Genomic DNA, 26,552 nt, shown 5'->3' with positions numbered 1-26,552 from the left:
AAAGTGAATGATCTCATATGAATAATGGACCCAAGGCCAATAGACCATGCCCATGGACAATATGTTGACTTGCATCAAGGGTCACATATACCACAAGGTTTCATTGAGACTCAAGGGGTTACACAATTGATCAAGAAGATGTATCTTGATCAACAAAGGACTATGAGCTAATTGCTAAAGATTATGGAGAGTCTAGGCCAAAAAACCCAAGCTAATGTAAGTGATGACTGCTTGGATCAAAGATTGTAGCCATGGATCAACAATTCCAAAGAATTAGTGACACTTTGCATGATGGAATTGTTGAGATTAAGGAAGGGTTGACTAGCTTAAGGCAAGACGGCAAGGAAAAGAAAGTGCATTGGGGCCCCAACCTCTTGGATCTACCATGGCCATTTCAAATGCTAATGCTATACATCTTCCTCAAGCTATTCCTCATCAACTTGAACCAAGTCACGGGCCTATTCTTGGAAAGGATAATTTGCCTCCTCCTAGGACACACCAAGGTGGAACACGCACATTTGAAATGTTGATGCAACAAGGTGGTTATGGGATGCCTATGCAATCAAATGGAACAAATGTGCCAAACATGCCTATGCACCAAGTGAGTGCTAATATGCCAAGTACATCGGTGGATGGTTTGTCTCCAATGCAAGGGATAAGTTTGGAAAAGGGAAAAGGTATTCCTTAGGTGAACCACCTCTGTATGATAATTGGAATGCTTCTCCAAGATTACATGATTGTTATTCCAATGACTTGGGTGGCTACTTCATCAATGATTCGGGTCATCATTTCAATGGTTTGGGACCTCATCATATTAGGCCACATCAATTCAATGACATGGGTGCTCTTCATCCAAGGCCACATGATCGTCATCATCATAAGGATGATGATAAGGATTTCAAGGGTGTTAAAAGGATAAGATAACTTTCACTAAGTTCAAAGGGGAAGGTTCATCGAATGATGAATTTCAGGAATGGATTGACAAGATGAAGCTTTACTTTGAACTTAGCCCTCATATAATGATAGGGCCAAGGTGTTGTTTGCTACCTTACATTTGGAAGGTTATGCTCATGCATGGTGGAGACACTTGAATGCACATGATTATGAAATCACTACTTGGGAGGATTTCAAAGGTGAGATGAGAAGGACGTTCATTTCAGCCCTAAATCAATCAAAGATGGTGGAAAAATGGGATGACCTTACTCAAACATTCAATGTCAAAGACTATATGCATAATTTCATGAAGCTTTCACTTTATGTGGAGGGTTTGAGTGAGGTTACAAATTAAAGAAGTTCATTAAAGGGTTACAAAATAGCATAAGAGTTTATGTGTAAGATCACAAAGACCCGACACTATCAAGGAGGCTATGCTCTTAGTGGAGATCTATGAAGCAAAGTATGCAAAGCAAACAAATAGGGCTGAATTTGGTACTTCAAATGTGGGAAACTTTTTAAGCGGTGTCACTCCTTATTCCGCTCCTCCAAAACTCCTAACTGTTGATGGACAAGGTGATAGAAAAAATTTCAGATTTGGTACCTCTTTTTCTAAGTCTTCCAATGTTAATGGTGGGAAGAATTTGATGCAAAGGAGGTTAACAAGAGCAAGGTGATGGGTGAAGATCATATATCAATGACTTGAAGAGCAAGGGTTTATGCTACAAGTGTGGTGAAAAATGGGGCAAAGATCATTGGAAAGTGTGCAAAGCTAAGAAAATCACTCTTAGCATGATCCTCACCTAGTCTTTCAATGATGGGGCAAAAGAGGAAGCGGAAGACTATGAAGAGGGCTTTGAAGATGCCAATAATGGAAATGAAGTTAAAGATGAGGGTGAGTTTTCTTTTGATCCAGGTGGGTCAAAGAAGGGAAATCTTGATTATGATGATGGATTTCCCCTATCTATGTGTGCTCATGATGTCAAAGACTATATGGCTACTTTGTGCAATTTGTCTAGTGATGCCTATGCTTGATGCAAAGGTGCACGTACATTGAGGCTCAAGACATGCATTAATGAAAGAGTAGCACATGTTTTGGTTGATAGTGGGAGTACACATAGCTTTGTTAACAAGAGATCTATGCGCAGTCTCAAATTGTAGCCCATAGCTTTATCTTCGTGGCATGAAGTTCAAGTGGCTAAACGGGCAAAAATGGATGCACATTAGTATGAAAAAATGTGGACTTGGTTCTCACAAGTGGTTATACTTGCAAAGCTGACTTACTCGTCTTGGATATGGGTCCCATTAATATCCTATTGGGTTATGATTGGTTTGCAACTCTTAGATTATTTTGCATGAATTTATAGCAAGGGTATAGGAGTGTCATGCATGGAAATGTTGAGCTTATATTGACCAAAACTAGTGTGCCAAGTTTCAAGATGATCAATGCAACACATTCAAGAGGAAGCTTAAGAATATGGGATATAGCTTTGCAAGGAAGAAAGCAAGGAGAAAAAAGAAGAAGTTATGCATGAAGGTATGAAGGAATTGTTCAAGGAGTATGAAGATGTGTTTCATATGCCGAAGTGCTTCTCGCCAAAACGGGAGGTGGATGAGCTTGAGCCGCACACACCAAGCCCGTTAATAAACCACCCTATAGATTGTCAACAAAACAAGGATCCCACACATAAGCCCGATGGTTTTCTTCAGCCTTTGCCTATTCCCGATGGCTAATGGATGCATATATCTATGGATTTCATCACACGGGGCTTCCTCACATAAGGAGGGGATTGGATAGTATATATGTGGTGGTGGACCGCTTGACAAAAATGGCACATTTTATTCCTTCGAAGGTCAAATTTTCAGCATCTATGGTTTCAAAATGGTTTGTGGATCATGTTTTCAAGTTATAAGGCGTGCCACAACAAATTATTAGTGACCAAGATGTGAAGTTTATAAGTACTTTTTGGAGGACGTTGTTTGAGATCATGGGGACTATTTTGACACCTAGCACCGCCTATCACCTCGAAATCGATGGACAAACTGAGAGGGTAAACAAGTGGGTGGAAACTTACTTGAGGCATTATTGCCATGATACACATGGTGTTTGGGATGAGTGGTTGTCGCTTGGCGAGTTTGCTCATAATAGTATGCATCATGAGAGCATCGGCATGTCACCTTTTGAGGCACTGTATGGATATAAAGTGAATATGAAAATGACGGTTCAAAAGCAAGAGGGGGTGAATTCTAATGCAAAAGAGGAGATGGAAAAGTTGAATGCACTCTTGCAACAATGCAAAGCTAATATGAAGAAAGCTCAAGAAAGAATGAGACATTATGCTAATGCTCATCGGAGACCATTGGAGTTCATGGAGGGTGATTGGGTATTGTTGAGGATTCCTAAGACAAGATATGGTTCTTTCAAGGGCAACACAAATACCAAGTTAGCTCATCGCTACTATGGGCCATACAAGGTGGTGAGACGTGTTGGCGAAGTTGCTTATCAATTGGCACTTCCATCAACCTCAAAGATTCATGATGTGTTCCATGTGTCACATCTCAAAGCGTACCTTGGGCTTAAAGTATTTGTGCAAGATGAGCTACCTCTAGTGAATGAGGAGGGTATGATTGAGTATGTGCCAGAAGCAAATCTGGGTACCAAAGAAAGAGTTCTTCACAATCGTACATTAATGGAGTACTTGGTCAAATGGCAAGGACTAGCTAAGGTAGAAACTTCTCGGCAACCCACCTCTACATTGAAATGGTGTGAAGGGTTGTTGGATGCATTTTGGAAGTCCAACGAGGGTCAAGAACAGTGAATTAGCTTGCTAGAAATTCCTATAAATTCACTGTGGACAACCCTATACCCTTAGGATTTGGATGCATAATGTTTGGAAGCTACACAAAGCTTTTATGCCATTATGGGGTAGTTGTTATGGCTTGTTTTGAAGGCTTTTACAGCCATATACATGCAATTTTGGGTTCCCGTACATGTTGTGAGCATGAGCTTGAAGCTTGACATGAGTCCATTGACATATACTCCATCCATGTGGATTGTGATTGTACATATCAATGGTTTCGAGAACCAAACCTCTTGGGTGGGAATGGTTTGTAACAAAGTGAATGGTCTCATATGAATAATGTGATTGTACATATCAATGGTTTCGAGAACCAAACCTCTTGGGTGGGAATGGTTTGTAACAAAGTGAATGGTCTCATATGAATAATGGGTCCAAGGTCAACGGACCATGCCCATGGATAGTATTAATGATAGTGTGAAAGGGGTGGTCATGTATATATACTAACATAGGCCATTATTGGGGTTAACCTTAATAATCATTTGATAGTGACAAGTACTCTCTTTCTACCTTAATCTTTTGTTAATCTTTTGCTAATATTACTTAATCCATATCTTCTTAGGCTAATCTAGTTCAATGGCTAGTGACTTTCTTTCACATGTAAAATGCATTTATTTGAGAGTAAGCACACATCCCCCCATCCATTAAAATTTAATTAATTAAAACTATATGCGTATGTGTTTGTAAATATAAACTTATTTATATTTGTGTGTGTGTGTGTAGAGAGAGAGAGAGAGAGAGAGAATAAAAGTATAGGTTTCAATAAATTAAAATAAAGTTATATATATATATATGTATATATATGTGTGTATTTTTATTTACATTTATAAATACACACATTTACGTATATAGATATATATTATATGTGTGTAAAATATATATGTCTATACTATCTACTATTATGCACAAGGGAGGGCACATGTGGTGGTTGGAAGAGAGCCGTGTTGAGGTAGGGGAAAGAGAAAAGGGGGTGTGATGGGGAGGGGGAGGCCACCTGTTGGGGTAGAGGAGAGACATAGAGAGAGGAGGGGAAATAGAGGCCACATATTGGGGAAGGGGGGAGAGAGAGAGAGAGAGAGAGAGAGAGAGAGAGAGAGAGAGAGCGAGAGTATGGGTATGTTAAGAGAAGGGGGGAGAGAGAGAGAGAGAGAGAGAGAGAGAGAGTATGGGTATGTTAAGAGAAGAAAATTTAAATACACAATATAATACAAAATACAAAATATATATAATAACAATATGTAAACATATAATAAGGAAGGATATTAAATAAATATATATATTAAGTCTATACTAATATATTATAATATATATGTATATATGTAATACATAAGTATAAATAAGAAAACTAAATGCATATATATATATATATATATATATATATATATATATATATATATATATGATAAGAAAATTTAAAATATATTTAGTAAATATATAATAATATTATATTAATACAACTAGATATAAACACATACATGCTATATAAATCAATAAACATATAATTGTATTAATATAATAGTGTTATATTAATATAATTATATATAAACACATCATATGTACGCATACACACAATCACATCATACATACGCGTACACATAATTAATATAATTGTATTAATATAATAGTGTTATATTAATATAATAGTGTTATATTAATATAATTATATATAAACACATCATATGTACGCATACACACAGTCACATCATACATACGCGTACACATAGTCACATACGTGCATGTGGAGGATGTGTGTGTGTGTGTGTGTGAGAAAGAGAGAGAGAGAGAGAGAGAGAGAGAGAGAGAAAGAGAGAGAGTATGTGAGAAGAGTGAGAAGAGAGAGAAGGTATGTGCACGTGTATGTGTGTGAGAGTGTTATGCATGTACATGTGACAAAGATATAGAGAAAATGCATGTGAGAAAGACACACATAGATATGCATCTATGTGAGCGAGTCATGTGCACGCACACATATTGTTTATATTATGTCCGGTCCTACCTTGAGTGCACACTGCGTAGTGTTAAAGCTTGTTCTTAGGTTAAGTTGAGTACTTTGCACAGTGCAGCTTGTAGTTCCTTACACAACTGTGTACTGGCAAAGTTGGCAATCTTCCCTCTAAAGAGTGGTGTCCCTTTGTGCTTGTGCTTAGGGCTATCGCAAATCTTTGGGTCAAAACTCTGCATACTAAGTAAGGTTGCTTTTCATGGGCTTCATGCCCATTTTTAGGCATTTTAAATGCAACCACTTATTTTGGGTGGCTATCAAAAAACAAGGTGAATATGTGGGGGAAAAAGGGGCCACCAAACTCATCCACACAAACTCTCAAACACTTGGGCACACACTAGCACCCTTTCCTATTGTTTTAAACATCAAATCTTGTATTGAATGCTTTTAGGCATATATTGTCATCCACACAAACTCTCAAACACTTGGGCACACACTAGCACCCTTTCCTATTGTTTTAAACATCAAATCTTGTATTGAATGCTTTTAGGCATATATTGCCTTTGTCGTTTATTCGTGTAATTTTTTGAGAGTGAATTTATTATGTGGCATTGCTATGGGTTTCCTATTAGTATCTAACAAATCACTTTACAGCCATAATATCCATGTGATACTATAAATATTTAGTAACGATATCATGCAAGGATGCTTAAAATTTTAAATCCATGTTAGACAAAAGCTAATTCCAATATGTATATTACGCCTTGCTTATCACATTCTATCTTGAGATGCTCTCTCCCACTAACTTCTTTAAATTGCATTGTCTATATTACTTAATACACCTCACTTTTTACATGTTATCTAATGGTGTTGCCTCTAAGAACCCTTAGAATGAAAGTTGTGTGAAATTTGAGTTGTTGGATACTAATGCTCAAACCTTGTAATATTGGAACATTAGCTCACTCATGTATGTATGGCCCCCATTATGCGAAAAGTAGATTGGTCACTCGACATCCTTATATTAACACAAGATGGGGGCTTAGGAGGCAGGATGGTGTAGAGATGGTTTGGACAAATTTGGCACATTGCCAAATAAGTGACATGATGGCCCTAGCATGAGGTTGTTAGATTTTACTATGGACACCTTATATAGAGGTTGCAGGGTTGAATGGGTGCTTAGATGGTTCGAGATAGGCTCAAAAGGTACGATAAGACTGTACAAAGCATAGTCATATCAACCCAATATTCACCTACCACCACAACCACCACCACCACGTGACTCACATAGGCTATTTATATAAGTCACATTCCAACCCATCCTCTCATGAGTAGCTTCTAATAGCATATATAGCCTCTCATAAGGCATACTCATATCAACCCAACCTTCATTTATTGCAAGGCCACTCACATAGGCCACTCAAGCCAAACACGACTCACATAGGCTATTTGCATAAGACACATTCCAACCCATCCTCTCAATGAGTAGCTCCTAATAACATATATAGCATCTTATCTAAGTAATTCGAGATCAATCACGGAGGTTGCACATAGTTGTGGGGCTTAGCCTTCACATCAGTAATATGTTCTCACCTCTACTCTCGTGTAATATAGTATTATTCTTCATCTCTACTCTTGTGCAATTTGAGTTCTATTAGAGTTCTTAATCCTTGTGTGTTTCCCATCCTCTTACAATATCCAAATGTCATCCATGTGACTACATAATTTATTACACCTTGCTTATCACTTGTTGCCTCTAAGAAATTCTAAGAAACATTATAACATCTAATAAATGATTAAACAAAAGAAATAGACGACATTTCACAGTTTTGTGGGCCTCTTTTTGAGCTTCTTAGTCTTATTAGACGAATCAACAATTTTTTGCTAGTATTAAATTTGTACACATATGAATACTAATTAATGTTTTAGTAAGTTTAAATATTCTATCAAATGATTTAAAGCATAGAATTGATAACAAAAGAGGCATGACACAAAATGAAACATTTACAAGGCCATAAATTACTTGAATTATGAAACATGTAAGCCTCGTAATATGTTATTTACATGATAAGAAATGTGTAATTACATATCTAATGTTAGGGTTTATTTGCATGTAAATGTAAGAAGCTTATGTTGTATCATAAAGCACTCTTAACATGATGGGCATTAAGCTATCACATGCAAACATAATCTAAGATTATAACACGAAACACAAAACTGACAGCTTCGTGCTTTGACATCACCTCATGTGCAGTTAAGTAAGTAAGTGAATCTATAATCAAACTAGGTGTGAATTCAAAACTTTAAAAGGAGTAATTGCTTTGAAATGTGAAATGTTACTTTGAAATGCAATTTTCCATCTAATAAGCATTTCGTATGGTCTTTTGAGAGCGTAACCACACACACAAATATATAATCTTGTGAGAGTGTAACCACACATTTCGTATGGTCTTTTGAGAGCGTAACCACACAAATATATAATCTTGTGGGGGTGACTTGTAAAAGACAATGAAACTGTATGAGTGTAGAGACACATGTTATATGCATAGCGATGTTATATTTTAATGCTGCTTTGAATATTAGTTAAAGCATTCCATTAATCTTACATGACAAACATAATATTTTCATAGATAAGTTTTTTTTTGGGCAAAAAGTTAATAAAGATATCATGGCTCTAAGCTATTTGTACAGAAGGCTTAATACACACCCTAATATGTGCCCTATAATTCTAACTGGGTCCAGATTAAATATTTAATGCTCATCCAATTAAATATTTTATGCTCATCCAATTAATCTCGCCCCACAAACCTAAATGACGTATGCCCTCTAATTCTAACTGGGTCCAAATTAAATATTTAATGCTCATCCAGTTAATCTTGCCCCACAAACCTAAATGACGTATGCCCTCTAATTCTAACTGGGTCCAAATTAAATATTTAATGCTCATCCAGTTAATCTTGCCCCACAAACATTAATGATGTATGCCCTCTTATAGATAGGAGACCTTAGGCAATTAGACAAGGCATGGCATCTTATAGATAGGAGACCTTAGGCAATTAGACAAGGCATGGCATCTTTTTTATTTGAAACAAAGGCCTCCCCTTCTTGTAAAATTTGAGGTGGCTATCTAGGTCCATTCTCTCTCTCTCTCTCTCTCTCTCTCTCTCTCTCTCTCTCTCTCTCGTACAAGGCCACATAGCAAAGAACATAGGAAAGTGAGGTTGCACATGTGGTGAGGGAGGGAGGGGGTCTCATTGGTCTAGAAGTTGTGCAAGGGAGGGTGGAGTGTCTAGGGGAGGAGACATAGGGAAGATGTTTGGGGTGTAGAGTGTAGGGGAGGAGGTAGGCATAGGGAAGATGTCTTTATAGGAAAGGGTAGACGTTCTTTGCATGAACGAGGTCTTTGGAATATTAATTTTGTGGTTAATTAATACTATAACAACCTTTTTGGATGAATACATGGTTTGCTTTAGGTGTCCAAATTACATTGATAGTGCATCCTGGCAAATTGCATTACATGTCAAGGAGGAGATATAATTTAAATTATGAAGTTTCGGCCTCTCAATGCATTAAGTTCTTGGCCTCTTCTATATTAATGCTTTTTATAATCAACATTGTGTTTTTTAAGCTATACTTTTTACAATCAACATTGTGTTTTTTTAGCTATACTTTTTACAATCAACATTGTGTTTTTTAAGCTATACTTTTTCTTTGTGGCAAAGTTGACAAAGTCTTTGACTTCAAGGCGTTCATGTTGTCCAATAAAAGAGTGAGGACATACGAAAGTAAAGATGACATTAACCAACGAGAAATCTAAATCTCACAGGTTTACTTCTTGTACTTATTGTACTTACTGCATGAGCATAGAGATACAAAAAAACCAATGTGGGTACTCTCCTATTAATGTGGGTACCCTCCTATTAATGTGGTTGTGGATGAATTTATGCCTTTTGCTTTCCCACCCTTAAAAAAAGGTCCTTTTAGGCTAGGCTTAAAAAGTGAAAAAAGAAGGCAAAATAGATGATAAAAGAAATGAAGCATTTATGACAAGGGGACATGAAAACCATGCTTGCTTTACTAAAGTTGCTCATTTGGCTTTTTAAAAGCAAGTTTGAAAGATGATGCATGATGAATGGATAACATGTACCTCGCCTACAAGCTAGTGGAGTAAAGCTCAAGGTAACAACTTTTGTAATTAAGAATCAAATAAAGAATGTGTGGTTAGTAGTTTTTGTTGTAGCCCTTGGCAATGTGACATTTAACCTAAGGTGAGCTCAGATGGACCATAGGGGATAGGGCAGATTTATCTAAAGGATAAGTGTACTGAAAGCCTATCGCTACCATGGCTACTATTTTAAGGGTTCGTGTTAACTTCATCACCAATTCAATTATGCTTCAAGTTGATGGGACAAGGAAAGATGTCTTCTTACACTTTTTTGAAGAATAGCTATAATTGTTTGTTCACTTCTTCAACCCATGTTGAGAAGGGTTTACTCCTTAGCTAAAGTGGGTAGCGTAGTCACTACAGTCGGGTGGACGAGCAATAGATGGCAAAGATAACCTTTCCATGAGAGATGGGTGGGGGAGAACTTCATAAAAAGGAGGTGGGATGGGAAAGATTCCCTCTCCATTAGAGATGGGTAGCGCAACCGTCTTCACGAGACAGAGATGACGAAGCTAATGACAAAAGCGTTTCTCTGTTCGAGTCTTAGAACGAGCGTGCTCGTTTCTGACCTCGGCTCGAAAAACAAAAAAAACTTCATAAAAAGAGTCAAGGCCCGTAGGACTTCATAAAAAGGAGGTGAGATGGGGGGTGTGTAAAAAGCCTTTAGGCTACCTTTATGGCATCACGTCAAAGCCACGTCACGTGCCAGCTGTCGTAAAAGGTAAGCTGCCATGCTGGCAGCTTACAGTTTTTCCACGTGTTTGTACAATAGACTTTAGTTTCACAAAAAAAAAAGAGTTTGTATAATAGACTTTGCCTGCCTACTGTTTCTCGCTCCTCCCCTTCTCTCTCCATTCCCCCACCCCCCCCACACACGCACACACAAACACAGATATGGACGATCGCCGCTTCGATCTTGGTGTCAACAGCAATGAAACCCAGGAGCCGTTCTTGAGAGAACACCAGCGGCGCAGACAAGGCCCGCGTAAGAGGCTCAGAAGCTCGCACAAAGCCTTCAGCCAGAGCGTCACCATTGCCCTCATCTGCACCGCAGTTGTTGCCCTTGGCCCTGTACAGTATGGGTTCTGTGTAAGCTCTCTTCTGCCATTTAGCTATCATATGCACAGGATTCTAAGCTAATACTACTGTGGTAAAGAATGTGCATCCCTAAACCCGAACCTCCGACTCATCGAAAAACGATCCTATGCTAAAATATCTGTATTTTGGCGTCTTAACCTTCTTTTGAGAATGCTTAGCTTTAACCAGTAAACCTGTTTATTTAGTTGTCCTATGCCTTTATATTGATGTGATGATGGTGGTAGGGGGCAATGCATGCCAAAGCCACATATACGAAATGCATGTGTACACCTGCACATACATGCATACCAACCATGGGAAAACCACAGTTCAGAATAACAAGTCTTTTTCTTTGATTCCATTCTATGCTCCTTATCCTGATGCACCAATTGGAAATGAGTCACGAGCCTTATAAAACTGAGTTGCTTGGTGCTATGGTTGTCCTCTAAACCTTAACACGTTTTGCATTGCAATGACTTGTTCTGGACATCGACGACCAGCGCCACCATCTAACCAGCTTTGTGTCATCCTCATCAGAGTGGAGATATTTAGTTGTTTTTGTTGGCCCCCCTAAATTTCTTCCCTTCCTTCACATAGGAATTTAAGATAGCCTAATAAGGGTGGGTGGAGGGTCGGTGCAGGCCAACATCAGCCCCCTATTGGAGACTATTAATAACACTCATGCACACACCTTGGTGGACATGCATTCTACTTGAATCTGCTGTGTTAGTGAAGCAAATCATGCATCTAAGGCCTTTATATGCTCATGAACCTTTTGTCAAGATCTAATCCATATCCTCTTTGTAATGGAAAAACCTTCAATAATATCAAGGAAAACCTATAATAATACAGCATATATTGACTTTGTAACTCCTAAAGAGACGTTCATCCTTATTTCTCATAATTTTGAAGGGGTGGCTTGCAAGAGATTGGCTCAATAAAGAATTGGATATGTGTGCCAATTTAAAATACCATTATATATCAACGTAACCATTCTACAGTTTAAAGATTTGTATCGGGTCAGAGGAATGGTGGGTACTATGCAATCTACAATGGGTGTTTGTTCTCTTAGGGCCTCCTGTGTATTCTGCCCGAGTTGCAGCCGTATTTACTTCAAAATCACCATGATCAAGTGTGGGGAAGGACAGAGGACCATGGGGAACCTGGAGAAGTGACACCACAGATATTTAATAGATATTTTAGGAGAGACGTGAAAGCATATTTTTTTGAACAGATTAGCATGCACTTTGTTTCTAATCTGCCTCCCAGTGCAAAGGCCCGTCTGTTTGTCTTGTTAATTGCTGATTCTTTACAAGGGCAATGTGGTAATAGTGGATTGGTGGCTCATCAGATTCTGGTGTCTGGTAGCAGGCATTTTGAAGACCATGATATATTGGGACAGCAAGCGTTGGAAGCCTTTGTTTTATAACTGCTGGACAAAGTTGTATGTCTCCAGATCCACTGTCCAATTGTCAGATACAAGGGTTATGCCCATAACTGGAAGTCAGTATGGGAGAAGATCACCACTTTTTCCTTGGCCATTGGAAGGACTTGTAAGGAGGCACATGCCTTTAGCCACATGAACGTAGAGCGTATGGATATAGCTGAGAGGGTGATGGAGACATGTGAGCATCTTTTAAAATGAGTTAAGCAGAGGATTAGTGGTGTAGAATCCATTGACAAGCACGAGATAGACAAGTATTGGAAGGAGCGAAGTATCATGTGTTGATAGGAGTATTTTAGAAGCTTTAAGCAGAGAATGAAGAGGTTTAGAAGAAGCATCTGAAGCTTTCCTTAGAAATTCTGGTCCTTTTCTCTTCAGAAAGGCTATAAACTATGTGAACATGGATCTGGAGCTACTGAGCAATTGGATTATGCATAAATAGGTTTATGCATCCCTACTGACATTTGACCTCCAGCCATGGCAGTGGCATAGACTACGTGCAGGGTTCAGTAAGGAGATACAACCTATGGTGATTTCTATATAATAACGGAACAGGAAAGTGCCTGTAAAAAACCAAGCTGGTGCACGGTGGTCTAGGATAGTGTGGGAAAGAGAACCAAAGGAGCAAACAAGATTAGTCAAGGCAGAAAAATCAGACCAGCTACAGAAGAGGAGAAAAGTGGCATGGAGCAGTTCTCACCCAGAAAACAGCCTCAGAAGGGTGTCCAAACACAGCAGAAATTTAGCAGCCGGTACAGGCTTTCCAGAGCTTCCAGTTCACAGAAAATCTTATCATTCTTGTAGAGGAAATAAGAGTGGTTTTCTTTGTTCTCTCCATGTAGCAGAACATAATAACCAAGAAAGAATACTAAACCATTATAGGGATTGTGAGAAGCATCTCGAAGGGCAGAAAGCTACATAACATGTTTTTGGCAAATGCAGAAACAATTGAACCTACCGAATTATAGTCCTACAAAGCCCCACACAAGACAATTTACGGAAGGAACACACACTAAAAGACCTTTCAATGTCCTTCCTAGGTGCATGTTCTAGGCCAACATAAAGTCACATGCATCAGTCCTCAGATGCATGTGTTGAGACGATCGAGGACATGTATAGGATAGGACAGGAGATTTGGGGTCAGCATATCTTTGTGAGACCTCAGAAAGGGACACAGTGGATTGAGCGAATGTGACTGTAGGTTACAGCTGCCTGGAGACACATGGCTTATGAGAACGATCAAGCCAGGAACCAAAAAACAACAAAGACTCGTGTTGCACACCTCTAGCAATGCGGAATGCTTGTGACAGGGTGAAATCAGTAGTTAATCAGCATGGAGCAGAAATGAACAGTTTTGGGGCAGTTGCAGACCTGTTTTGGGCAGCCTAAACGTCTGCAGACTTTTGGGTAACATTCTGGTAACACATTATCAAAGAAATGATGTGTTATAGTCATAGCAGTAACAAGAAATGGCCATTGCCGTTTTTCCAATCTCCTGTCAAGATCATCCCCCACTAAATTTTCCAAGAAAACTCTGGTTCATTGAAATTTCCTGCAAAGTAAGGTCTAGTCCAAGTTTCTCTTTTTTCTTCTCAATGTTTTCCTCTTTTCTATTTCCCCCATTTTTTTTTCATTTATGCTACATAATGTTGAAGACATTCTGTTTCCCAATCTCAACCCATTTCCGTTGTGCAGATATTATTTGTTTCATTTGATTGTGGTAAAAGCCAATGGACAACAGTTATATAGGAATCTTAGGGGTAGCCTCATCTATCTGATGACCACTATGCCATGTTAGTGATATCCAATCATGTTGTGAGCATTGTGAACTGGTTCATGGTTGAGCTTAGCGAAAATCACCGAGTTGCAACAAAGGAACCTTGAGGTGTATGAAGGTTATCAGCAAGATGGTGATATTCTCCTGCATCGTCATCATGGTTTTGAGTGGGCATGTGGCAATTTACCAAAAACAGCCAACCACACCTTATTTATTCATCTTTGTATTGTCCCAATTAAAGAAAAAGTTCATTAATGGTGGGGAGATAGTTTTGGTGTATTTATCATCTCAAGATAATGAAGCTGCAATCTTCTAGAACACCATTTGAGATTTGGTCGGTTTGGTAGAATGTTGGATAAAGGGGGGAAAAGAAGGGAGAGAGGGGGAGGGGGTGTGAAATATGATGCTAGCAGCTAGAAGTGTGTTTGAATGAGTCTTAGGTCTAAAGTTCATATGTGATATGTCTGAAAGGACTTAATGCTTGTAATGACAATTTTCAAAGAGTGTAAATAAACCTGTCATTGTCCTTGCATTGGGTGGTGTTTGTGCATGTTCTAATTTGACGTCTTCTCTTTTTTCTCTGCAGAATGGCTACACTTCTCCAATTCAGGCTTCTATCACTGAGGATTTGAATTTGAGTGTTTCACAGGTATCATATGCATTTTTCATGTACATTGGCGTTATTTTTTTATATTTGTTTTCATCATGTTTGTTGGAGTGGAGATCAAAGTAGCAACACACACATAGATGCAGCAAGCAAGGAGAGAAGCACAACACTCAACAGATTGATGAGAATGAGTGAAGTACAAGTGTGTCATGTGCATCAGCAATGCCATGGACCTTCTCAAGACTAAATCCACAAGGGGCAAGCAGAAAAAGACCATGAACCAGTAGAAGATGGACATGGAGGTTTTGTGGGAAAAATAGGCAAAACCGACTTGATTACGAATTCATTTCTTTTTCCTATAAATAGGATCATTAGGCATTCATTAGAATGATCATTCAAAGATCAAGAGGATCCATTTGTCAGAGTCTGCAAGGCAGCAAGGACACAGTGGTGGATCAACAGGAGCTTCTCTTGTTCGATTGCAAGTAGGGTTGCAAGGATCTTTGGTATGCATCATGAAGCTGTGAATCAGCAAGATCATTGTATATATAGCATGTTTTGGCAATATACAGTAGATTAGGTCTCTCTCTCCCTCTCTTTTGTGTCATTGCTAAACATAGGATTAGCGTTATCTTCTTTGCTTAGCGTTAATCATGAACATGCTTCCGCAACTCATGTTACATTGGTATCAGAGCATCAGGCTCAGCAAAGCTAAACATTGATTCAGTCCCAGATGATGGTGTACAGGTCCAAGGTACAGGAAAGTACACGGATTCGAAGCCCAAGGCGGGAACACAGATCGGGAAGAACTCTCAGGAGGTTTGTTGGTGGTGTTCCGCAGTGCCAGATGGGGATGGCAGTTTCGTGAGCCAGATAGGTTCTCAAGTAACGGTCCCAAGGGAGGTTGATCCTCCAAGGGTGATGTGAGAGTGCCAGACTCAGTTCCAGGAACGAAGACCAAGACGGTGTTCAGAGTCAGGGCAGGAATGGATTGTGGACTAGAGGAAGACCAGATGCATAGATCTTCATCAGAGACAGAGTGGTTTGGAGAACAGATCAGATTTTCAGAGAAAAAGGTTTGCCAGGGATGGAAGATGACAGAGGGAATTCGGAACAAGATTGGGATGATGACAGTCATCCAAGAGCAGGTTGGATTCCCGTCATCAAGTTTAGTAGAGGGGGATGTCATGTGCATCAGCAATGCCATGGACCTTCTCAAGACTAAATCCACAAGGGGCAAGCAGAAAAAGACCATGAACCAGTAGAAGATGGACATGGAGCAGGACTTGGAGCAAAGCATGGATCAGAGGGGCTGTCGGCTGCAAGAAAAGAGGATGCTGGTTGCCAGAGTAGCTGTCGGCTGATGTCAGCAAAGTGGGCAGCAGCAGGCGCATCAAGGAATATGGAAGAGATCCAGACGGCTGCATTAAATGGAATTAATGAAGTATGAACTGGCCGACCAGCAGTCGGCCAGTTTCCCATGTACTCCAAGGGACTATAAATAGCCCCCTTGCTCAAGGTCTTAGTCATTCAACCCACTAGGGGTATGAGTCATTAGGAGTCCTAGTCTAGGGCAGTTTTTGGTATGTTATTACCTTTTCAAGAGGGCAGCCAAGGGCTGCAAAGATATGTACCTTTTTGTACCATAGTATATATTGAATTTCCAGCACTTCTCACTCTCTCTCTCTACTCTCTCTCTACCTGCGTTTTTGCATCAGATGGTGCTTTTCTGCATCAGAAGGTTTTCAAGAGTGTTTAGGGCTGAAAGAAGACTACCCAGAGCTTCCGCGTGTTACAAAGTGAAATGACATGATAAGGTCACTTACATACACTCATAAGAGTGCGTACATACACATGGGGAAAAAAACATCCTAAAGAGGGAAAAAGTGCCTTGGTCTATTATGTTCCTACGTCCACACATCACTACTATATAAATGGCTACAAATCCCACCTGTAGTGATAATGTGAATATGTACAAGGATCATGTGGTTGATGTCACTAGATTGGCCTTGCTTGGAAGTTACTCAATCATGCCACTAAATTGCCAAAAAATTTGCCTCCAGTGGTAGTTGCCTTGGTCTATTATTTTCCTACATATGGCGAAAAAAACATCCTAAAGAGGGAAAAAGTGCCTTGGTCTATTATTTTCCTACGTCCACACATCACTACTATATAAATGGCTACAAATCCCACCTGTAGTGATAATGTGAATATGTACAAGGATCATGTGGTTGATGTCACTAGATTGGCCTTGCTTGGAAGTTACTCAATCATGCCACTAAATTGCCAAAAAATTTGCCTCCAGTGGTAGTTGCGGTCACTCCAATTTGCACTTGGCATCCCCTAAAGCCAATGCAAAGCCCGGTGATTTGTGCGAACCTCAAAGTCGTTGTAACATGCGGAAGCTTCGGAGAAGAATTGGTAACTTCAATGCTCAGAAAATGAGCATTCTTTTTGCGACGGAATTAACGCACAAAATGAAAGGAGATGTGCAGAAAATAGAGAGAGAGAGAGAGAGAGAGAGAGAGAGAGAGAGAGAGAGAGAGAGAGAGAGAGAGAGAGAGAGAGAGAGAGGACACAATATTTGGTCCCAAATACCCTCTATAGGGCCTCCACCGCGGATGGTGTATTTGCTTTATTAGAATGATGTAAATCTGAAAGAAAATATAGAAATCCTTGACCTTTCTTGGCTGGGAATTCCCTGCCTTTGACGTGAAATCCTTCACCCCTTTGCTTAGCACCTTCTTGGCTTGTCTAGCCTCTTTATGCTTGAGCTTTTGGTGAGAAAATGAGATGAATGAATGGGATTGTGGGCACTCTATTTATACTACTCCAGTATGAGCAGTCGTCCAACAAATAAATGTTCCACGACCGAGAAAATACAGCAAATAATCCTTTAAATGCTGTGCATCACTTTATTGTATGGTTGGGCACTTATGCGCATGGGAAACAAGGCTGGGCACTTAGGCGCCTGCTGCCTGGGAGGCTGGGTACTGAATACCCCCTATTCTGGAGGCTGGGTAGCCTGTATGGGCTGCACCATACTTGCCCTACACCTCTCCTAGGGTCGGATAACCAGTCGGCTACCCCTGGCCTGTCCCTAGGGCTGTCCTACAGCCCTCCATGGCCTACCCATGGCTGGTGGGCACAGCTAGGGCCTTCCTGACCCCCATGGGGGTGGTTTCACACCATCCCCATGTCCACACAAAGACCCGGGGTAGCCCTATGGGCTGGCCCCTTGTTCTAAACACTAACTACTCAGCGATCTGGCATCCGGTACCATACCAGATACACAGTATCACTGACATCATTCCAGAGGGAGACTCACAGCGCGGATTGGCACTGTTTCATGTGCAGGACAGTGCACACCTGACCTTAGACTCCTGTGCAGGACAATGCACACCTGACCTCGGACAACTGAGATGGATCCCTGGCTGACTCGTCCCGGACTGCGCTCACATGGGACCAGTTCACCATTCCAGGTCCTGCACCTTCTGTACAGAAATGTCTACGTGGCATCCAAGTGCGGGATGCACGTGACATCCCCTTCTGCTTAACTTGACGGAAGCTCTATAGTCTCCAAATAATCCGTCAATAACGCCGGATAGTCTTTGAAAAACTTTGTCGAGCCATACCGCTTCATGGGTTCCCCGGTCCTGAAACTTCGTGAGGAACTGTCGTAGTCTTCGGCCTGAGCCATGCTTGAAATGGTGCAGAAGGATCTGTTCTGGAACCATAACTTCTGCTTCATCAACAATGTCTGGTTCTGCTTCGTCTTTTACCTCTGAAGGGATTGGACCTGCATACAGAGTCACATGGGGACGGGGGACGGGGACGGGGACGGGGAAGTGCCGTCCCGGGGACGGGGTCGGGAACGGCAAAAAAAAAACCTCTTTTTTAAAAGCAATTTAGGAGTTGTATGCATGACATACATATAGAGAGACACTTTGAACAAAATTTTACACCGAATAGACAAAAAAACAAGAGTCATTTTGAGCAAAATGCGCTAATAAAACATCGATGGCACACTGATTATGTGATTGATAGTCTAATAGATACAAAGAGATAAGTACATGCCTCATGGGCAGTGAGGGTTACAAAAAAGAGTGGGTACAAAATAGAGATACTAGATCGATCATAGATGATAGATCACAATAGATCATGCAATTCCATGCCCTTGAGGCTTGAACCACCGCCCACTCCACGACTAGTGTAGTGGACCTCATCCCACCATGACCATGTGTGCACCGCCGGCCTCCTTCGTGAAGAGCCCGCAACGGAAGATGTGGCGGCGGCGCCTTCACCTTGAGATGCCATGAATGATGATAGTGTGAGAGAGAGGGAAGAAGGGTGCAATAGAGAGTTGCAAGTTGCCGCTTGACTCTTGAGGCTTGCAAGTCTCAAGAGGGATGGATCATGGAACTTGGAGAGAGAGAGAGAGAGAGAGAGAGAGAGAGAGAGAGATGGCTTGGAAGTTGGCACAATGTAGATAGTATAGAGAGAGAGAGAGGGCTAACTTGCCACTTGGGCCTTGAGGCTTGGACAATGGAACTTGGAACTTTGGAAGCTTGAGGCTTGAGCAATGAGGCTTGAGCAATGAGGCTTGAAGCTTCAAACTTGAGCGTGGAGAAAAGTCCTAAAGTGTGCCTTCTTTTATAGCTGGAAATTTGCCCGTTTCTGGCCGTTTTTGGCCGTTTTCTGACCGTTTATGACCCCTGTCTGCGTCCCCTGTCTGCGTCCCCTACCCGTCCCGCGTTTCGGGAACGCGTCCGCGGGACGACTGTATGCGTCCCCATTCTGCACGGCGTCCCCTGCGCGTCCCCCCCCGTCCCCGGCCGTCCCCGCGTCCCGCGTCCCGCGTCCCGCGTCCCTAAGGGCCGTCCCCGCGTCCCCGTGTGACTCTGCCTGCATATGGTTTTAACCAACTGACATGAAATACATCGTGCATAGTCCAACTCGGAGGTAGCTTTAACTGCTTAGACACCTCATTAATCTTTTTCCTAATGGGAAAAGGTCCGAAGCTCCTGAAAGACAACTTTGGGCATCGTTTTTCCACCTATTTCAATCTTTGCTTCATTATTTGAAGATAAACCCAATCCCCTTCCGAAAACTTCATATCACTTCGGTCTTTATTGGCCTGTCGAGTGTAGGCCTCTTGCGCTTTAGCCAATCTGTCTTTTACTGACTCTAAAATCTCCTGGTAAGACTCTGTCACTTTGTTTGCTTAAGGTACTGAAGACGATGTCCTGGTTAACAATGACTGGAAAGGTCTTCCAAATGCTGCCTCATATGGAGTCCTGCCAATAGCTGAAGAAAAAGAATCATTCAAAACAGCTTGAACCAAAGGCAAATATGATTCCCACTTACCTTGCTGATCGTGGACATAACACTTCAGAACATCAAAGGCCAACTGGTTGTATATCTGTGTCTGTCCGTTTGTGGGTGGAATGCACTGGAAAAATTCAACTTAGTACCAAAATTATCAAACAATGCCCTCCAGAAATGACTGGTAAACTTGGCATCTCGGTCTGACACTATGGTCCAAGGAATCCCGCCAATCGGGTACCAATGCCGAATGAAAAACTGGGCAACATCCTCGGCGGTCACATTGGCCTTGCAAGGAATAAGCATAACAAATTTGCTAAATCTATCAACAATAGTTAAGCACTGCGTATTACGCTTACTCGGACTGGGAGGCAGAATGTGACAAAGTCCATGGAAATGTCTTGGAAAGGACCCTCCGGAATTGGCAAGGGCTGTAACAACCCTATCTTCTTTCCACGAGGAGCTTTCACCTTTTGACAAATATCACAGCGTTGGACATATGTAAACACATTGCGCCTCATCTTTGGCCAATAGTATTACCGTTCCAATTTCTCCAGAGTCGAGTTCATGTCCCTATGACCACTTGTAATGGCGTCATGGGCATCATGGAGAAGAGCTGCCCTGAATGACTTCATGACACATAGTCGGCCTTTGTAGAAAAGCCAACCATCGCGTATCAGAAAGTGGCATGGTCCTGTGGCATCCACTGCTTGTTCCCACTGTGTACCGAATTCCTCCGAATCCGCGTACGTGTGCTTCATGTCATCTAGTCCTGTACCAACATGATTAAGTCTAGTGGTCTGAATCGTAGTCACCTGTCCCTTCCTGCTCAAAGCATCGGCCACTAGATTGGTCTTTCCTGGAAGATACTCAATCATACCACCGAATTGCTGGAATATCTGACTCTAGCGGTGTTGTCGATCACTCCACTGTGCACTTGGCATTGTCTGAATCCAGCGTAATGCCTGATGGTCAGTACAGAAAATGTTTCCAATGTTTCAAGGCTTGTATAACTGCTAGGAGTTCACGATCATAGACTGAATAGTTTTTCTCGGCGGGCAGTAACTTACGAGACATGTAAGCTACTAGATGACCATTTTGTTGCAATACACCTCCAATTGCAATGTTACTCGCATCGGTGATCACCTGAAATGGGTCGTCCCACGAGGCAAGTGCTAAATAAGGCGCTTCTGACAAAGCCACCTTGAGGTTCTGGAATGCCTACAACGCTCGTGGAGTCATTCGAATCTTTTGCCTTCTTGTCTTCACTTCCTTTAGCAGATCGGTGAGATCTGCCGAGAGGTCAGAAAACTTGTCGATGTGGGTGGAGTATGCCTGGCATATACCCACAAAGGATCTAATGTCATAGGTTGTCTGAGGTACTTTCCAGTTGACAATCTCGGCCACTTTAGCCGGATCAAGTCGAATGCCTTCAGCACTAATTATATATCCCAAGTAATGCACTTGGAACAGATAAAATTCCGACTTCTTTTCATTGATGTAGAGCTCGTTGCTTTCCAACAACTTAAGAACTTCCTCCACATCAATGTCATGCTGCTCAACCGTAGCTGAAAATACGAGTATGTCGTCCAGAAATATGAACACACACTTTTCAATCAAATCTTGGAAAACACGCATCATCATGCGGTTAAATGTAGCTGGGGCGTTCGTCAAGCCAAATGGCATGACCACAAATTCATAGTGGGCCCATTCCGTACGGAAGGCTGTCTTGGGAATGTTCCCCTCCACAATCCGCACCTGGTGGTACCCACTCTTTAACTCCAGTTTCAAGAACACTTTGCTCCATTTAGCCTCTCGAGAATATAGTCAATTCGAGGCATCAGGGATCTGCTCTTGATAGTCAGCTTGTTGAGTGCACGATAATCGACACACAAACGGACAGACCCATCTTTCTTCTTGACAAATAAGATCGGTGCTGCAAATGGCGACACGGTGGGGCGGATGAAGCCAGATTGCAACAATTCTTGGAGTTGGCAATCCAACTCCGATTCCATGGCCTTGGAAAGGCGATACGGAAACTTGCTCGGGGGTTTCGAGCCTGGGAGGAGGTCAATCTTGTGGTTCTCCGGTTTGGACGTTGGGAGCTGGGGAGGGAGGTTGTCTCGAAGAAAAATCTTCTGGAACTTTTCATGGAGAACCGAGTACTTCTCGGAAGCATTGGCCACCGTCTGGGCTGTCTGGATGTAAATCATCGCACACTGTGCGCCTTTCCTGACTGCTCGCTTAGCCTGCAAGTGGCTTATGAGCGGAAAGTTCGGAATTCCTGGCTCACACTTAATGGTCACTGGGGCGTTTGACACATTTCGATTGATCTGGAATGTGTGCTTGTCCCACTTGACATCAGGAGGAAACTTGTGAAACCACTGAATACCCAAAATTATGTCTGCTCCTACAAGAGTGGCATTGGGCAACCATAAAATCACGCACAAACTCTATGCCCTGAATAACTAATTTAGCACCTAGAGCTTCATACTTGACGCTCGTTGTCATGCCTGTGCTAAAACCCTCAACCTGTTTGTCCACCGAAGTCAGGTTGAAAGGGGCACGCCTAGGGGCCTGTTCTGTGACCACATCCTCCATGGTGCCACTGTCAAACAAGACAACGACTCTGTGGCCACCTATGTAGCCAAAGGACTTGAGCAATTCGTTGCACTCATACTCCTGGTCATGGGCGCCCTTCTGCTTATCTTCGAGCTCCCGGCTAATAATTGCTCCAACTGAAGCACCGGGGTTTGAAGAACTAGGGGTAGCCACTGGGGTCTGAGTGGGAGCTGAGCTCACCATGGAAGCTGTGGAGGCGGCGGTGGTGGGCTTTGGAGGCTTCTTCGGACAATCCCGAGAAGTATGTCCTTTTGTGTATGACAAAAGAAACATCTACCCTCCTTCTTGTACTGAGAAAGCTCCTCAGCACCACTCAACTTGCCACCTGTCTTACCTGCCTCCGCTTTCTGGTCTGGAGTAAGCTTAGACGCATTGTTCGAGTTCTTGGAGCCAGAGGCTCCCGGGCCCCTGCCCTTGACCTGAAATCCTTTACCCCTTTGCTTAGCACCTTCTTGGCTTGTCTAGCCTCTTTATGCTTGAGCTCTTGGTGAGAAAATGAGATGAATGAATGGGATTGTGGGCTCTCTATTTATACTACTCCAGTATGAGCAGTCGGCCAGCAAATAAATGTCCCACGACTGAGAAAATACAGCAAATAATCCTTTAAATGCTGCGCATCACTTTACTGTATGGCTGGGCACTTATGCGCATGGGAAACAGGGCTGGGCACTTAGGTGCCTGCTGCCTGGGAGGCTAGGTACTGAATACCCCCTGTTTTGGAGGCTGGGCAGCCTGTATGGGCTGCCCCATACTTGCCCTACACCTCTCCTAGGACTGGATAACCAGTCGGCTACTACCCCTGGCCTGCCCTTGGGGCTGTCCTATAGCCCTCCATGGCCTACCCATGGCTGGTGGGCACAGCCAGGGCCTTCCTGGCCCCCATGGGGGTGGTTTCACACCATCCCCATGCCCACACAAAGACCTGGGGTAGCCCTAATGGGCTGGCCCCTTGTTCTAAACACTAACTACTCAGTGATCTGGCATCCGGTACCATACCAGATACATAGAATCACTGGCATCATTCTAGAGGGAGACTCACAGCGCGGACTGGCACTGTTTCATGTGCAGGACAGTGCACACCTGACCTTGGACTCATGTGCAGGACAATGCACACCTGACCCCGGACAACTGAGATGGATCCCTGGCTGACTCGTCCCGGCTGGGCTCACATGGGACCAGTTCACCATCCCAGGTCCTGCACCTTCTGTACAGAAATGTCTACGTGGCATCCAAGTGCGGGATGCACGTGACAGTCGTGCCCATAGAGGAAGTGCTTCCAATGCTTTAGGGCTTGTATCACCCGCGAGGAGCTCCCGATCATAGAATGAGTGTAATCCAGGAGGGGTCTTGACAGATTAGTGAGATGAGAGCTATGGAAATGTCAGAAAATCTATCGATGTGGGTGGAATATGCTTGGCAAATGCCCACTAATGACCAAATATCATAAGTGGTTTTTGGCATCTCCGAGTTTAGGATTTCCACCACCTTTGCAGGATCTATTCGGATGTCTTTGCACTAATGATATATCCAACATAATGAACCACGGATTGCTCTACATGAGATGTATATAAGCATAGCCATTGTGCCTTTATAATTAATTCAATACATTCAATACTTTTTCAGTTCTTGGCTGAAGTGTTGGATCTCTCTTGGCTGTCTACTCTCTCTTGTGTGATCTCTATTTGCTTCCGCTTCATATTCACATATTCTTACACCAACTCTGATTCCATTGCCTTAGGTAGGCGGTATGGAAACTTGCTCGGGGGATCCGAGGGTGGGAGAAGGTCTATCTTGTGGTCCTCCGGACTAGACGGGGGAGCTAGATTGTCTCGAAGAAAAAATTTCTAGAACTTGTCATGGAGAGCCTTGTACTTCTCAAAAGCATTGGCCGTTGTCTGGGCAGTCTCGATATAAATCACTGCACATTGTGCGTCTTTCTGTATTTCAAGTTTAGAATGCATGTGGCTTATGAGAAGAAAGTTCGGGATCCTTGGCTCTCACTTAATGATTATTGGGGCTTTGGACACATTTGAGGTATTCCGAAAAGTGTGTCTATGACAGTCGATGTATGGCTGGAACTTGTGAAACCATTGAATGTCCAAAATTATGTCTGCTCCCGCAAGAGGGGGAACCTTAAAGTCGCGCACAAACTTGATGCCCTGAATCACTAGTTTAGTACCTTGAGCTTCAAACTTGATGCTCGTTGTCATGCTTGTGCTAAATCCCTCTACCTTCTTGTCTACCGAAGTCAATAGGAACCGGGCTCGCCGAGCGGCCTGTTCTATGATCACATCCTCCGTGTTGCCGCATTGTGTCACGTGCATCCCGCACTTGGATGCCATGTAGACATTTCTGTACAGAAGGTGCAGGACCTGGGATGGTGAACTGGTCCCATGTGAGCCCAGCCGGGACGAGTCAGCCAGGGATCCATCTCAATCGTCCGAGGTCAGGTGTGCATTGTCCTGCACATGAGTCCAAGGTCAGGTGTGCACTGTCCTGCACATGAAACAGTGCCAGTCCGCGCTGTGAGTCTCCCTCTAGAATGATGTCAGTGGTTCTGTGTATCTGGTATGGTACCGGATGCCAGATCACTGAGTAGGTTATGTTTAGGACAAGGGGCCAGCCCATAGGACTACCCCGGATCTGAGTGTGGGCATGGGAATGGTGTAGAACCACCCCCATGAGGGCCAGGAAGGCCCAGGCTGAACCCACCAGCCATGGAGGGGCTGTAGGACAGCCCTAGGGCACAGATCAGGCAATCTCCAGGGGATTACAGCCTTTAGATGGCTGTAGGGCATGTATGGGGCAGCCCATACAGGCTGCCTAGCCTTGGGATTGTGGACAAAAGTGGTGTCCAGCCAATTAGAAGCAGGCGCATCACTTTCAGCCTGTTAGGAAAAAAAGGTAGTATTTATTGGGATTTAATTCAGCATTTATTGCTGAATTTTACCAGTCCTGGGACATAGCTTGTTTTTTCAACTGGCCGCCTGCTCCTCAGGAGGAGTATAAATAGTGGAGGCCATAATCCCATCATTCATCTCAGTTTTCACCAAGTGCTCAAGCCAATCAAGGGCCAGTCAAGCCAAGGAGATTGCCAAGCAAAGGGGTGGACTTCTGAAGGTCAAGGGCAGGATTTTCCAGCCAAGAAAAGGTCAAGTTTTCTGTATTTGTTTTCAGATTTACATCATTCTAATAAAGCAAATACGCCATCCGTGGTGGGGGCCCTACAGAGGGTAATTGGGACCCAATACTGTGTCCTCTCCATCTCCCCCATCTCTCTCTATTTTCTGCACATCTCCTTTCAGTTTGTGCGTTAATTCCGTCGCGAAAAGAGTGCTGATTTCTGAGTTTTGAAGTACCGATCCTTCTCCGAAGCTTCCGCATATTACAGTGGTATCAGAGCCTACTTCAAGGACAAAGATTCAGCAAAGAAAACCAGAAATTTTTTTCGCTCGTGTGGTTGGTTTTTAGACGCCGGTGGACTACCCCTTTCGGAGTGACTCCTGTCCCTCGAAGGACGGTTGGTTTTTAGCCTTTGGAAGCCTCCGGAAGTCTCCCACACAGATAGTGGATGGTCAGATTGTGTTCCGGAAAGGAATTGCATTTTCCCGCTATGGCGAGCTTTGGCGACGAGAGAGAACCAGAACCATGGGACCAGAGTGCACCAGGTAGCCCAGCTAGGGCACTAGGCTTGAGTGTCACAGACATGTTCCAGCAGATGATGCGAGCAATCGCAGACCAGACAGCCAAGTTGGATGAGCAGAAGGCACGGATCGTGGCTCTGGAGGAGCGTTCTCGCTCTCCA

The 26,552-nt window shown here is 42.7% G+C and overlaps 1 protein-coding gene across 1 annotated transcript in view; it reads left to right on the top strand.

The window, feature by feature from the left end:
- The first annotated feature begins 10,720 nt into the window (after window positions 1-10,720).
- LOC147607608 (sugar transporter ERD6-like 4) overlaps window positions 10,721-26,552 on the top strand; it is a 96,906-nt gene continuing 81,074 nt past the window's right edge. The window contains exons 1-2 of the mRNA XM_086790371.1: window positions 10,721-10,984; window positions 14,780-14,842. Coding sequence (XP_086646497.1) covers window positions 10,790-10,984; window positions 14,780-14,842 — 258 coding nt within the window. The 5' untranslated portion in view covers window positions 10,721-10,789. The remainder of the gene's footprint in view (window positions 10,985-14,779; window positions 14,843-26,552) is intronic.

This window comes from Cibotium barometz, chromosome 55, assembly GCF_041138505.1.
Source record: "Cibotium barometz isolate CiBa-2024 chromosome 55, ASM4113850v1, whole genome shotgun sequence".
In the NCBI taxonomy this organism is placed as follows: Eukaryota; Viridiplantae; Streptophyta; class Polypodiopsida; order Cyatheales; family Cibotiaceae; genus Cibotium; species Cibotium barometz.
The sequence above is the reverse complement of the archived record's forward strand: the minus strand, read 5'-3'. Positions and strand labels throughout refer to the sequence as shown.